This window comes from Typopeltis vanoorti, chromosome 13 (assembly GCF_054136105.1).
Source record: "Typopeltis vanoorti isolate ZY-2024b chromosome 13, IOZ_Tvanoo_1.0, whole genome shotgun sequence".
Lineage (NCBI taxonomy): Eukaryota > Metazoa > Arthropoda > Arachnida > Uropygi > Thelyphonidae > Typopeltis > Typopeltis vanoorti.
Window position 1 is genome coordinate 75,455,652 of NC_143561.1, and position 15,702 is coordinate 75,471,353.

At 36.4% G+C, this 15,702-nt stretch overlaps 1 protein-coding gene across 1 annotated transcript in view; it reads left to right on the plus strand.

The window, feature by feature from the left end:
- The window catches only part of LOC150100291 (intermembrane lipid transfer protein VPS13A-like), a 254,905-nt gene that overhangs the window by 42,600 nt on the left and 196,603 nt on the right, over window positions 1-15,702 (plus strand). The window contains exon 3 of the mRNA XM_090402628.1: window positions 2,543-2,643. Coding sequence (XP_090258754.1) covers window positions 2,543-2,643 — 101 coding nt within the window. The remainder of the gene's footprint in view (window positions 1-2,542; window positions 2,644-15,702) is intronic.

The window sequence follows — 15,702 nt, forward strand, 5'->3', positions numbered from 1 at the left end:
AGCATACATAGTGATATGTCATCTATTCCTACAGCCTTATTCACATCTAACCCAGCCAACATCTGATACACCTCTGTTTCTTTCACTTCCAATTCTCCTAATAATTGCCTCTCCTTCTATATATTGTACCGGAAAATTTATACCAATATAATATACACTGATAAAGTTCTCGTTCAATAATTCCACTATATCCTTTACAGCTGTTAGTCTGCTACTAACAGCTGTAAAGAGACTGTCCACCAATGTTAGTCTGCCATAATTATTCTTCCTCTTGCTTGCCATGTAGCAGGAAAATTCCCTTGAGTTAACCTAGGCCTGACCATCCAATCTCCTCTCATACTGCACCTTTTCTTTCTTTACCATGCTCGTCACCTTTCTAGCCTGCACTTTATACTCTTCATGGATCTGATCACCACCTTTACTGCCTTATGAGTTTCCGTGTATTTTCAACATCTTTTTCGCTCAGCTCATCTACCCAACGTACTGATGCTAACTGATTACAGAGCTTCCTATAATCACCATATAACTACAGTGACCTTTTATTGTTTCATCACTTCCCAAACAAGTACCTTATGATCACTCTCACCAACTGGCTGCAGTGTCAACACCTCATTAACAACCACATCTTGTGAAGTTATCACCAAATTCAAAACATTAAGGCCTCTAGTTGCTTCAATCATATGCTGCTTACAATATTTTTCTCTCAGAAATTCCACAAACTCACTCTGCTTGTTCTCATACACTATCTCCTCCTTCCAGTCTATATTTCTGTAATTAAAGTCTCCCATCAGGATCGCCTTCTTTTTACATGCCCAACTAATTTGCCTAAACATTTCACAATCAGTATTCTCTGCATTCCCTGGCCTATACCAGCATCCTATCAGATATACTAATAAACATATTTTTATAATTTTATTATAAAATTAGCTGAAAATAGTGGCCTGTGTAGCTCAGTGGATGTGGCGTTTGCACGCCACGGACTGTAGAACCCACATTATTTCGGACATTAAATACGAGTGTTAGGGTTAGGAACCACGAGTTGGTGACACTTGTTGAGCCGTCACTCTTCACAGCATGCCGCTTAATTAGTGATAGCCTTGGGCCAGCTATCTTTGATCGGGTACCAGTGGAGATTGAACTGCCCACTCAGTCTCCAAAAGTTAGATAGGGCTAAAAACAGCCTCGCCTGCTCCCTATATATACAGGAATAAAAAGGCATTAGCTGATTTTTTTTTTTTTTTAATAATTTTATTTTGTTCGGTGTTGTAATACCATTAAAATAAGTTATGAATAATGTCCAATACCTAAGCTTGTCTATTAGATTGTTTCCAGTCACTTGGAATCTGACTGTCTGCCCAGGTCTTCTAAATTGTGAGTGTAGCCACTATAAAATTTTATACTTTCATGTTTGAGCATTTCTGGTTGAATGTCATCTACTCCAACTGCTTTTTCACATTTGAAGTTTGTAGTGGGTTTTTTACATCAAAATTATTTATACTACAAAATTATTTATATTTACATAAATCATATTTATGTAAATATGATTTTTACATCAAAAATTATATTTATACAAAATTATTATTAATAATAATAATACTTATACTTCTGATTGCATTTCTCTGGAATATTTTACCACTGTTAATTGTGTTTCAAATCATTTATTCTATACATCCAAAATATCTTTATTTTCAGAGGGAGGATTTTTCTCATTTAGAAAATTTGATTTTCATTCTACCAAACATGCAAAGTAGCTGGAAGGCATATGTAATTTATACAGTTCATTTTTACCTCATTGCTTGTTTGTTTGAATAATCTAAAAACATTTATAATTTACCCACCTGTTACTGACTGAATTCACAATACAGTGTTTCTGCATAGCTCATCTACAGACACTTTCTTTGTCCATCTGAACTTGCAGTAGTAATTCTATAATTCTGCACCACTCTTTCAAAACCTTGGTAAAATTTGAGTCAAGAGTCATTCACCATCTCTCTCTCTCAGTTCATATTTACCACACTAGCACACTTATGTTGCAAACATCAGAAGTCATTTAAAAGAAGAAATTTTTCCTTTTTCTAAATTTAATTCTTGGCTCACTGATTCAGCTAATGTTTTGCAAAATGTGGAATTATTAATTTAAAAAAGAAGAAAAGAAAAAACTTCATGCTGAGAAGAATACCCAACTAAGATATAAAAAAAAGGTTGTTATATTTTATCTTAGTTCATAAGAATGAATAAGGCATAATAATATCAAAATAAACAACAGTAGCTTCGTAGTGCCTTTTAGCATATGTGGGAACACGGGATTTTCCTTTCTTGTCTGAAAATCTTTCGATCAATATGAATGAATTGAAGAAAATTATGCAACAGCAGTGTTGCATAATTCTCCATGCATGCTGAATGATTGATTTCTGTTAAACAAGAAGCATTATAGCTGAATTGTTCTTCTGTTTTGTGTTTTATATGCTAGTTTGTTTTGCTTAACATTCAGTAATACAAGTTTCAGGTATTTTGATTAGTTGAAATTGTTTCATTATTTTAGTAAAGAAATTTGAAAAGGAAATGACTCCAGAAGAAAAAGGCAAACTTTATGAAGCTATAGGATATCAGGAACAAGCAGCACCTGCAGAATATCCAAAACAGGTAATAATATAATGAAAAATTCTTCTGCTAGTATAGTTTCTGTAGCAAATTTGTATGAGTTTTAAACTTTTTTTACATCTTATTCTTGAAAGAATAACAGTTAGTTTCCTGTTGTCATCATTATGTCACAGTGTCAGGTAGCAATTTCTGTCTTACGTAAATTGTATTCAGTTTGGTGTTTTATCTCTTGGCATTAGTTTGTCATGTGATTCTTAGTAACGTGTTAAAGGAACTTGTCATGATGATCTTAGAACTATCCCTTTAGTATTATCTATTATCAGCATTAATAATAATGAGTGTGTTCAAATTTAGCTGATAAAAATAAGTCTGTCTTTAAAAAAATAAGAGCTCTAAAAATTCTTTTTGATAAATTTTTACTGATTAACTGCATATTAGCAAATTGTTAACTTTCATGAAAACTTACAAGTATTTATCAGTCTGCAGTAGCTGATTAAGTTTTTTTTATTTAAACACTTTTGATTCCATCAACGTAATGAAAAAGTATTTAATACAATATAATTATTAAATATTGTTTATCTTGAAATAAAGAATTATGCCTGCCATTCACTCGAACACAAACAAGCAAGCTACTTTCATGTTTAGATATCAAGAAATCTGAGCATCGTTGTATCCTGTTTGTCCACAAGGGATGTACAGAATACAGTGATAGAACTACATCAAAAGTTTATGCTGTTACTTACTTTCTATCAACAGTTTAACTAATTTGGAAATTAATCTCTTGTTTGTTAGGACTCCAATATTGTCAGATCTTATATTTCACACTTGTAAAGCACTTCTAATTGCATCAATATACCTAGATCTTGATCTTCCTCTCTGTCCTTTTCTATCCATCATAGCATCTGTTTCACTTGCTTTTTCTTTTTCATTTTGTTTACGTGACCATATCAAATATGAGATTAACTCTGTTTGCACGTTTCTGAATGCTAGCAACTCAGTCTGTCTCCTGTCTGTCCAAAGTACTGGATCCCAGATTCAGACATAAACGAAGCTGCTGTGATCAGGTCCTGTCACTCACCACACACATATAGAGGCAGGCTACCAACAATGCCGGTAAACAGCTGTAGTGTTTGTAGATCTTACCACAGCTTATGACACAGTCTGGAGGCATGGTGCAGTCTGCAAGTTGCTCTGTGCAGTCCCATGCAAAACAATAGCAAAACTGATCGATAACATACTAAGCAACCGCCTGTTCCAAGCATGTATGGACGAGAACAAAAGTAAACAAAGAACACTGGATAATGGACTACCACAAGGGTCAGTTCTGGCTCCCCTCCTTTTTAACTTATACATTGCAGATTTGCCTGATACAGCTTCCAAGAAGTTTTGCTATGTTGATGATATTGCTCTAGCCACCAGACACACCAATTTTACTACAATGGAAGATACACTAACAAACGATCTTGCAGTCCTAGATGAATACTTCAGCAAATGGAGATTATGTCCAAATCCTAGCAAAACACAAGTTTCATGCTTCCACCTGAACAATAACCAGGCTAACAAAGAACTCATGGTCTACTTCAACCACAAACTGCTACACTACAACAGATTCCCGAAATATCTGGGCATCACTCTAGATAGAACACTATCTTTTAAAGCACATCTCATTAACACAGCATCCAAGCTAAAAACAAGAAACAATATACTGCAAAACTATGTGGAACAACTTGGGGTGCCTCAGCAACAACGCTTCGCTGCACTGCTCTTGGCCTCGTTTACTCTACTGCTGAATACTGCTCACCCGTATGGCTGAACAGCGCCCATGTGTATTTGGTTGATGCCCAGCTTAACACCACTATGCACCTTATTTCTGGAACTGTAAAATCAACCCCAATCTACTGGCTCCCAGTGCTAAGCAACATCCCGCCTCCACACATCTTCAGATCCAACTTCTACATGAATATAGCAAAATCATGGAAATCCAAAATCTTCCAATCCATGAAGACATCCCACCCCTAGAAATAAACAGGCTAAAGTCAAGGCACCCTCTAATCTTAACAGCAAAAAATCTTGCAGAGACAAGTTTCAATATGAAGGAAAAGTGGAAAGAGTCCTGGTGTAACACTTCAACAGGGATCTTCCACGAATTAGTTGACCCAACACAGATACCTTTGGGTTTTGACCTACCTCGGAAAACTTGGTCTTTCCTTAACCAAATCCGCACCAACCATGGCAGATATGCAGACCACCTTTACAAATGGGGCATGATTGCCTCACCCAGGTGCGACTGTGGATCACCCCACCAGACAATTAATCATATTACAGCAGAATGTGTCCTACGTGCATACAGTGGAAACCTGTTAGACTTCATCCATGCTACACCAAGTGCAGTCGACTGGATAATCAACCTAGACATTCAGTTATAGCCTATTTTTGAGTGTCTCTTTATGACTGTATTATGTCTTATTATTGTACATATGTCTATTACTATGTCCATATATATTAAGGATTAATGTAATGTAACTTTTCATGTGTGAGCCATACGCTAAATAAATAAATAAATATACTGGATCCCACATCGACAGGGGATACTATATACACTTGGGAAGGATAGAAGACCCCGATGGGCCTTGATTTGTTTCAGAAAGGTGCAGTGAAATTTCATCCAGAGGTTTATATAGATTGTTCTAATTTTGTTTTGTGTTAGGAGTGAGCCCTGTCATTTTTTGCAAAAATTCATGATGGAGAGGCTGGTGAGAACCAGGATCCAAAATTGGGTTGACAACAATGGTATTATCTTTGATGGACAACATGGATTTGCTGAAGTGAGGTCATGGTTTAGTAATCTACTTACTTATTACAATAAAGTGACAGCTTCATTGGACAAAGGAGACAGATACACAGTAGTATAGTTAGATTTTGCAAAGGCTTTTGATAGATTACTGCATGATAAGTTGATAGTCAAACTAGAGATAGGGTTGGATATTAGACTAGTGCACTGGATCAGAGATTGACTAGCTGATAGTATCAGCAAATTCTGTTTGGGGAACCATATCCCAGAAGAGAAAAGTCACTAGTGATGTGCCTCAGGGGCACATCACTAGTGACTTTTAGGGACATTGTTGTTTAACTTGTATGTTAATGATATTGGGGAAGTTTCGGATGGAGATAATCAGTTGTTTGCAGATGATGCAAAGTTGAGATGAACTATGAGGAGTAGAGCAGATGTTCTGGCCTTACAAGAAGACTTGAATAGATTGAGTGAATTAGCACTGGAGTGGGGATGCCAGTTCATGTTGCGAAATGGAAGGTTTAAAATTTAAGATTGTACATATTATGTGTGGGGATATATTGTTGGAGATGGAGGAAATAAGAGATCTTGGGTGAAGGATCTAAAATTTAGAGGACACATTGCCAAAATTGTGAGAACAGCACAATGAATTCTGGGAATGATGCAGAGAACACTGACTTGTGGAAGTAAGGAGATTCTTGTTTCATTGTATAAGGGTTTGATTAGGCCACATATGGACTACTGTGCACAGATTTGGTCACCCGGTTTTCAAAAGGATGAACAGATGTTGGAAAGGGTCCAGAGGCGATGACTAAGGTAATTCTGATCTTTGGAATGTTGAATATGAGGAAAGGTTGAAAAGATGCAATTTACACAGTCTGGTCAATAGGAGAAAGAGGGGTGATATGATAGAGATGTACATGTTAGTAAGAGGTTATTATAGAATCAGTGTTGAAGTGGTTTTTCATAAAATGGTAGGAGATCAAGAGTGACAACAAGAGATCATTCCTGCAAGCTTGTATAAGGATGGTGTGAACAAGGGAGTGAGAAGTAGATTTTTTTTGCATGCAGAGTTGTGAATGATTGGAATTCCTTGCTTGAGAATGTGATGTCTGCAGATAATTTGAATGTGTTTAAGGCAAGGTATGATGAACTGTGTGTGTGTATGATAAAGGGACATCCTAGATGACTCTTTGACTCTCTGGGGGTCTTGGATTGATCATAATAATAATAATAATCAAGGATGCAAAATTATCTTAAAAATTATAGGCCAATCTCTCTCTCTCTCTCTCTACTTCCAGTTTTCTCTAAAATATTAGAGAAATTAGTAAAAAAATAAATTAATAAATATTTTAGAAAAAAAAACCAAACTACTACTTCTCTAAGAACCAGTATGGGTTTAGATAGAAACTAAGTACTGAATTGCACATAATTGATTTACTTATCATAAGACCAACACAAACTGACTTTAGCAGTTTTTCTAGACCTCCAGAAAGCTTTTGACATAGTATCCCATGATATTTTATTTAAAATACTGGAGACTATGGGAATTAGTAGTTGTTATTTAATGTCTAGATCTCAAGCAGTAAAATTGAACAAAAGCTATAGCAATTTCATACAGATAAATTGCATTGTTCATAGGGATAATCTTTAAACTTTATCCCTAAGGTTCTTGGGCCAGTATAATATACATCAACTTCTGTGACCTACAGTTATCAAGTAAGGTAAACACCTTTGCAAATGACACTGGATTGATGTTCACTGCAAATTCTGTAAGTGAAATGCAAAACATCTTCAACACAGAAACTGTATGATGTACCGAATGTAGATGCAATTTTTGTGTGTGTGTGTGTGTGTGTGTGTGTGTGTGTGTGTGTGTGTGTGTGTGTGTGTGTGTGTGTGTGTGTGTGTGTAAGAAGGAGAAAAGTGACACAAGCATAAATAACACATTTTTATTCACTTCCATTATGCATTCATAGGCTGTACTGTTGAATGTGCTGTCCTTCCTGCATCCTTTGTACAGTGGGTTCAACAGCAGAATGCAGCTATTTAGGACTGATGTTGTGCACATTTTTCATTATGCTGTTTTTCAGTGCTGGCAAGTTATTAGGATGAAACCTTAAAGTTTATCAGGATCATTTAAGGTCCTTGAGAAATCCTCACAGCCAGAAGTCAAAGGAGGTAATATCAGGTGAACGGGGCAGCCATGCAATAGGAAATGCATAGTTGATCACTCTGGCTTCTGTGAAATATTCTTGACCTATCAACCAATGTATGGAGGGTCCCACCCTGCATGAAAATGACTGAATCCATGCAAATGTGCTGCTGTTTGCTGTGGCACAACAAAAATTGTTTATTATATTGCGATACTGCTTGGCAGTAACTGAGCAAGTCACAGGATCCAACTGGCAAATATCCTCAAAGAATAGCCCAATGATAAACAAAGCTGTAAACCCACACCAAACAGTAATTTTGGGTGAATATAAAGGAATTTTTTTGTTGGATTGCATGCAGGTTTTGCATAGCCCATACTCCGTAATTGTAGCGTTATATTTCCTTTTTGTTCTCTTTTGTTATTTGTTACTGTGTTGTTTGTTCGTGGCCCTTCACTCTAATTCCCTTCCTAATTTTTTCTTTCCAAACTTTGTCTATCAATTACTATGTAGGGCCCTTAGATTACCTACTATCTAACTTGTGTGAGGCATCCCCTTTTTTCTGACGAATTTATATACTGCACCAGCCTGAGCTTAGGTACAGAGTATATCTTAACCTGGGGGGGGGGGTCACAGAAATTAGATGCCACTAATGTGGTTACAACTGAATCAGAGGCCGTAGATGTTCTAATCCTGCAGTCGTAGCCCTTCCTTCTTAATTTACTCTGGGTATCCTCACGTGCATATACAGATAAGAGTGATAAGAGTCAGTCTACATGGTCAGATAACACACATATGAAACAATAAAACATTTAATGAACTCATAAGTAATACAAGACATAGACATAATGTAAGCAATACTAAGTTAAAATCATCTAAGGTTTCACTCACTCTCTCATACTTTAAATATACATTTTTCTCATTACATAGAATGTTTCCTACAAATGGTTTAAATACTATATGATCAGGTGCTCGTTAGGCACAAAACATATCTTCAGCTTCCTTTTTGTATGGGTTAAAACATTGGTTCTTAACAAATTCACGATTCTCGGACAGTCAGCCTAACGAGATTTAAAATGTTCTATAATCTGCTTAATCTTCAAAGTTCGGTTTTCATTCAGAAACACAAAATTTCTTCTGTTCACAATCATCCTAATGTTTAAGGGACAAAGAATATGTAAAGTACTTATCTACACTGCACAGGTTTTCGGGGTCCCTTCGTAGTGGAAAACTTTGTTGTTCAAGGTCTGCTGCCACGTGGGAATCGCATGCATTCTTCGAGTCTGGCGCTCGCTTCTTCAAGAATTACATCGGTGCACTTTCTTTGCTGATGGCCCGCATTTTTATCTGCCGTACTCTGCTGCATTGCCTTGCTGGGACTTACGGTAGTCAACTCCGGGAACGCAGGAGTTAGACATCGTTGACCACTGAGGAGCACACGGAGAGAAAACCGGAACAAACAAATGGGGGGGGGGATCCAGACCTGTGTTGCTGCATATATTCTCCCTTTCCAGCGCCCTCTTTTCAAGTTAGATTTTGCATATTCGGCCTTTCGATTTGTCCCTGACTGGATGACCTCATCGCACCGCCCTATGGGGCTTTCTATTTTCGGGAACGCGTACCTCTAGATATTTTCCACAAACTAGCACCCATGGGCGCTTACAATATCACGGTGGCATTTGAGCGACCTTTGCCCTTTCTTAGGCAGTGTACTGACATTCTTGCATGTGTAGTTATAAATTGTTAGTAATTATCTTTACACATACTCTTTGATTAATTTACATTTACAATTCTAATTTAGATCTATCAAAACTTATACTAAATATTTCTTTCATCTTATATCATGATATTAATTCTTCTATGACATGAACTTAATCCGAAAAGACAGGTATGCTCTCTTAGTGGGGCATATTCTGTTAGATTCTGGATGGGTGACTTCATTGTAAGTGAGGTTGCCCATTTCAGATCTAACAGTAGGTATTCACAGCTCTGTTTAGGTGAAAGTAAGCCTCATCTCCTCACATAATCATCTATGGCCATGCAGCATCCAACTCTACTTGAGCAAGGAATGTTAAAATGAATGTCAGTCAACTTTCAAAGTCCTCTTGTGCAACTCCTGTGTCAGGGTTATCTTGAATGGGTAGAAATGCAGAATCTCCCATAGAATTTTTCAGACAGTTGTGTAAGCATATCCTTGTGTCTTGATACAGCACATACTCTGCAAGAACTAATACTGTTATTCTTGGCCTACTCCACAATGGCAGTAGCAACTTCATTCACTTGTTATGAACTAATTGGTTTATGACCTCTGCCAGGTCTAAACTCTCAATGATTCCGTTTCTTCAAAATGACTGATCATTCTTTGCTGCAGAGCACATGGAGATAGTGGACTTCAACATTTATTCAGGTGATGAAATTTGCAACATGCAGCAACAGCATTGCAATTGTTTAGGTAGTACAGCTTCACAAGCAAAGCACATTATGGCTAGGTTAGTGCCATCACTGTGGGTGGTATTAACAACCAGAATGAAGGGGCAAATCCCATGTCCATCTTTTTAAATCCTGGCAGCTGTTGAGTTGTGTGATATGCAAATTCAATGTATTTGGTGTTTACAATGCCCCTGGTGGTGAATTTTGGAACTACCTTTTTTTTTCCCCCTCAGATATCATTTCTACATGATGCACAATGTATTTCTGAAAAGTTTTGCATCATTTGGATAACTGGATGGTGCTCCACAAGGCTTTAAATAGGGATACTTTAATTTTGATCACCCTGTACACCAAGAATGGTTTTATTGCATTTAAATCCACTGAAAAATAATTGATCATGAACCCATTCCAAAGAATAAAACACATGCTTCTAGATCCATTAATGTGATAGACACCTTTTCCTCCTGAACCAGCATGAAGATATGTCAACAATGACATAGTCAATGAGGTTTTTTTTCTTATTTCTCATGTCCTCTCCATGTGAACTTGTACCCATATTTATGTTAGAACATGATGTTAGTAATGACTCCTTGTCCTGAGCAGAAGTCCAGCAGATACTTACCATTATTATTATTAGCATTGCCCTTTTCTTTGAATTTTCCTTAAATGTTCCATGGTGGGATTCATTTCCTACTTTGCCTACTAAAAATTTTAGGTCTCCAACAAGGACCACTTTTTTCCATTTACTTTATATCAGCTGCCTGTTCTAATGACTCAAAAAAATTCCTCTACTTCTTCATTAGGATAACCTTCTGTGGGACCATAGGCACAGATAAGTTTCGTTGTCTATTTTCCCATTTGAAGTTTGCCAACATAACCACTCAAAACCTTCCAATCAAGAAGTTTATCTTCATGTTTGGTGTTGAATACTATCACTGCTCCTTCCTTTCCTTGATTGTTATTTCCTGAATATAACATTCTATACTTATTATTTAGTAATGTTTTTACCTTTGTCTCAGTAATGCCAGTTATATCCACATGATACTTTTCCAGTTCTTCTGTAAGTTTGATTTCCTTTCCATTAATACTCCTTATATTGATGATTTCAATTTTTTTCATATGTTGGGTTTGTTGTTGTACTTCTAGATGTTGAGTTGGAGTTTGTTCCAATAGCTGACTTCTTACCATTCACCCTGGTTTCTCTGATAAAAACAGTGTGTGTGTGTGTGTGGGGGGGTGCTTCTTTAACTGGCAACGATGTCCAACAAGCAATGTGTTCTCCATTTAGCCGCATGACCTGGATGCTCTCAACATATTTCTTACACACCTATATGTTTGAACTGGATCCCGCATCCTAGGATCCAGTTCACATTACGAAAAGAAAAGTTTAATTACATGCCAACCTAATGGATTCCTGGCATTTACAGAACCCCCCACACACACACTTGTAGATGCATTCACAAATGTCCCCCCCCCCCTCTCAGCAGTATGGAATTATTAAAACTTTATATAACATGGATAAATTAATTAATTCAGATAACAGTGCCCTCTCTGCTGAACTTGACCACCTTCACAAAACCTTCTTAGCCAATGACTACAATTCTTACCATATTCAAAAAACATTAAAACCCCAAATCCACACATCTCCTTCTCCTCTCCAGAACAGACTCTACCAAAGCGCTATCATTATTCTATATATCCAAGGCACATCTGAAAAACTAAAAAAAAAAAAATCTTAAAAAATGCAACCTTTCAAACGCTTAGCAGACCACATAAAAATTAGCATCCCTTATCCATTCCACTAAAGACCAGCCACAGTCCCTAGACCTGCCATGTGTTTATCAGGTCCCTTGGAATTGTAAGCTATCCCATGATAACCAAACAGGCAGGACAGCCAACATCAGATTTACTGAACATAAGGACTATATACATTTCCATCACTACAGCGACTCAGGACTTGCTGACTATGCTTTGGACACCTGCTGTAGAATATGTTGGAAGAAAGCCAGTTCACTCTATTTCAGCAAATATAAATATGAAAGACTTTTCTTTGTATCTGCTTCTACCTTAAGAAACTACCCTAACCTCAACAAATTTGGTTGCATGAAACTGTCCCAAATTTGGGAAGCTCTTATTCTCTGTACCTGCCCAACAGCCAGTGATACCCAGTTTAGCCTCTTAAGGGGCACTATTTAGGACTTTATGCCTACTGTCAGTTGACATACTTCATCTTCATTACTTAATGTAGTGCCTACATGTACAGATTTTATTATATTTTTTCCCCCTGATGATGGCAATTTGACTTTGCCAAAATAATGGAAGTATTAATTAAATTTGTTTTTGTTAACATTAGTCTACATTGTAATTTCCTTAAAAAATACAGTTATGAATAGCCAACATATAAACCTTGCTACCAGACTAATTCCTGTATGGTCCTGTGTGGAAGTGAAACTTGGACCCCCTCTTAAAAGAAGATGAAAAGAAGTTTGCTAGCATTTGAAATGAGATATTATAGATGTCACATGAAAATTCTATACACATGATATCAGAGCAGATCAAAAATTTATAAGTGAGGCAAAGAATCAGTTCTTTCAACCGGCCCAAGAGGTAAGATCATAACAAAGAGTTGATGGAAATAACTCATTTGGCTTGGTCATATCAGCAAACCTAATGGTTTCTCATGCAAGTTCTTGAAGGACCTATTCCATCAACTTGAAAAATAGAATAAACTGGATATAAACTGGACAGAAAATAAAAAATTGTACATGCACCTTACTCACAGAGCTGAAAGCTAACAGACGATCAAGAACTGATTAAAGAATTTTTCTGAGGAATGCTTCCAATATTTGTCAAATGGCTCTCAATATATAAAGGGATTTTATAAGTTCATTTACTGTCTTAAATCAGATTTTATGAACACGTGGAATTTTTGAAAAGTTAGCATTCTCAGCGTGTAATTCAAATTTTGCTTTATAGTCTTTAATTAACAATTTAGTTAATTCTGGTTGTTGCTTACAGCTGTCATACTTGATTACTGATTTATTAGATGTATAGTCTTTCCATATTTTTTTTTCTTACTCATATTTTTTAAGAACTTGATTATTCATCCAGCCAACCTGCAGATATGTTAGGAAATTTATTTGGGATAAACTTTATTAAATTATAGGAGAGATTGACTTCTATTTGGGTTTATATAGGTCAAATTTATTTGAAACTGAGTAAGAAAATACCGACAAGTTTTGCCAACTTTAGTTGTTTGGCTTCGTCAGGGTAAAAAATAGATGTAAGACAGCTTAAATGCTAAAACTATTACACTACGCTAAAACTATAAATGAAGGAAGAACCGAATACAATTGTATTTTTACAAAAACAGAACGCGTACATCATAAGCATGGAGTGTGTATGATCTCACTTGTTATGTAGGAATGTTCTGTAATTGGCAGCAAGATTTAATTCTGGCATGTTTAAAGATCTTATGAGGATCTTCCAAAGCTCAGGCAGAATTAATCCTTGGTTTCTATTTAGGCTTTATTTTGAACAGATCACTGTTATGGCTTCTTTTCTGATTCTGGAGTGGAAATCTTCCTTTAAGTAGGGCATGGAGCTTTTGTCCCATCCTATGGTATGGTTTGTCCTGGAGAAATGAAAAGTTAATCCTGATTTGTCATCTATTATTGTTTACATCTCCTACATGTTCCTTTTTTCTGATTTCAAAACTTCTAGCGATCTAACCAATATAGTTTAAACCGCACAAACAGTCAATGTTGTAGACTCCGGAATATTTGAAAAAAGGATGACTGTCTTTTGGAGATCTTAAGAATTGGCAGATGGTCTTTGAAGGTTTAAAAGCCACTCGTATTCCATGTGGCTTGAGGAGTGTAGCAATCTTATTGGAAACAGTCCTCGTATACGAACGATAGTGGAATTATAATGTATATTTTCAGGCTGTCTTTGTGGGGGGGTCACAGAAAAGTATGTTGTGGATCAATTTTCTAGGATAACCATTGTTTATATGGTTATTGGAAATCGGGAATTTATCATCTGTAGTGATGAGAGAGGCTCTATTTTTTAGCATGTGTGCAATGCTAAGTTTCTGAAAAATGTGGTGTGAAGAAGTGAAGTGCAAGCATCGACCTGTGTTAGTTGGTGTGCAATAGACTGTAAGGCTGATGCGTCCATCTATTTGTTTCTTAATTAAAGTGTCCAGAAATGGTAATTGTTTTTCTTTCTCAAGTTCTAAGGTGAATTTAATTTTGTGATGCAATGAGTTGATCTTGCTGAGAAATTCGAACAGATCATTTTCTGTGTTTTTCCAAAATAAATATCAAGAAGGTAGTAAGATATTCTGGAAGTTGTTGAAGAAGCTTAGAAATGGAGGAAAGATGCTGTAAAAGGAGTTAGAGAGATGATAAAGGTGACATGAAAATGGGAGAAAAAGATATCCTTGAAGTATGGAGTAATTACCTCGAAAAATTGCTAAATGAAACAAGCAGTGATGACAGCACAGTGGTAAAAAAACACTGACCAGGCATGCAGTCAGGAATACATATCCATACTTGAAGTAGAAAAGCCATCAAAAGCCTGAAATGTGGGAAGGCAGCAGGAGTAGATGATATTTGACCAGAAATGCTGAAGTATGGAGGTATAAAAGTCTTACAGTGGTTGCACTGCATAGTTCAGAAGGCTTGGACAGAGGGACGAATTCCAGATGATTGGAGTAGAGCTCTCATAGTACCCATATATAAAAAGGGAAATAAAACTGGTTGTGAGAATTACAGAGGTATTTCTTTACTGAGTGTTCCTGGTAAGATATATGCAAGTATACTTGAGAAACGGTTGAGAAGGATTGTGGAAGAGAAGCTTGGTGAAGAACAAGCTGGATTCAGGCCAAATAGAGGCTGTCAAGATATCAGATTTTCACTTAACAACAGATAGCTGAGAAATCATGGGAATATAACAAAGATCTGTATTTAAGATCTGGAAAATGCATAACAAGGTGCCAAGAGAGAAGCTATTCCAAATTCTACAGTTATATGGTGTTGATGGGGCATTATATTAAGCAATACTTAGTCTTTATTTGAGTTGTAAGTCAGCAATTAGAATTGAAGGAAGTACAGGAAGATGGCTTAATGTTAAATCTGGTGTGAGACAAGGATGTACATTATCCACTCTGTTATTCATTATCTGTATGGTATTAAACATGATATCAAAATTGGAGATGTTAATGGCAGTTCTTTGCTTTATGCGGATGATGTTATACTTTTAAATAAATTCACTACAAGTCTGCAGGATTCCCAATAACTGTTGTAATAGATATGGTATGAAGGTCAGCATTAAAAAGACAAAGACAATGAAAATAGGCAGAAACATTGAAAATATCAACCGCATTCTGAATGGAGACCCTACAGAACAAGTAAAACATTTCAGATACTTAGGTACAATTTTTAGTGAAGATGGTAAATTAAGTATGGAAATAGACAACATAATCAACAGAGCTGGTATGTCAACTGAATAAATTTATATGGAATAAGAGAGAAATTAGCCAAAATACTAAATTAGCTGTATACACGACGGCATTCAAGCCAATTTTAACGTATGGATCTGAGAGCTGGGTCAGATGTAAAACACTTGACCAGAGACTAGAGACTGCAGATATGAGAGTCCTGAGAAAGATTATAGGCGTGAACAGATGGCATCAATGGCAATATAATATTGAAAACGAGGGTA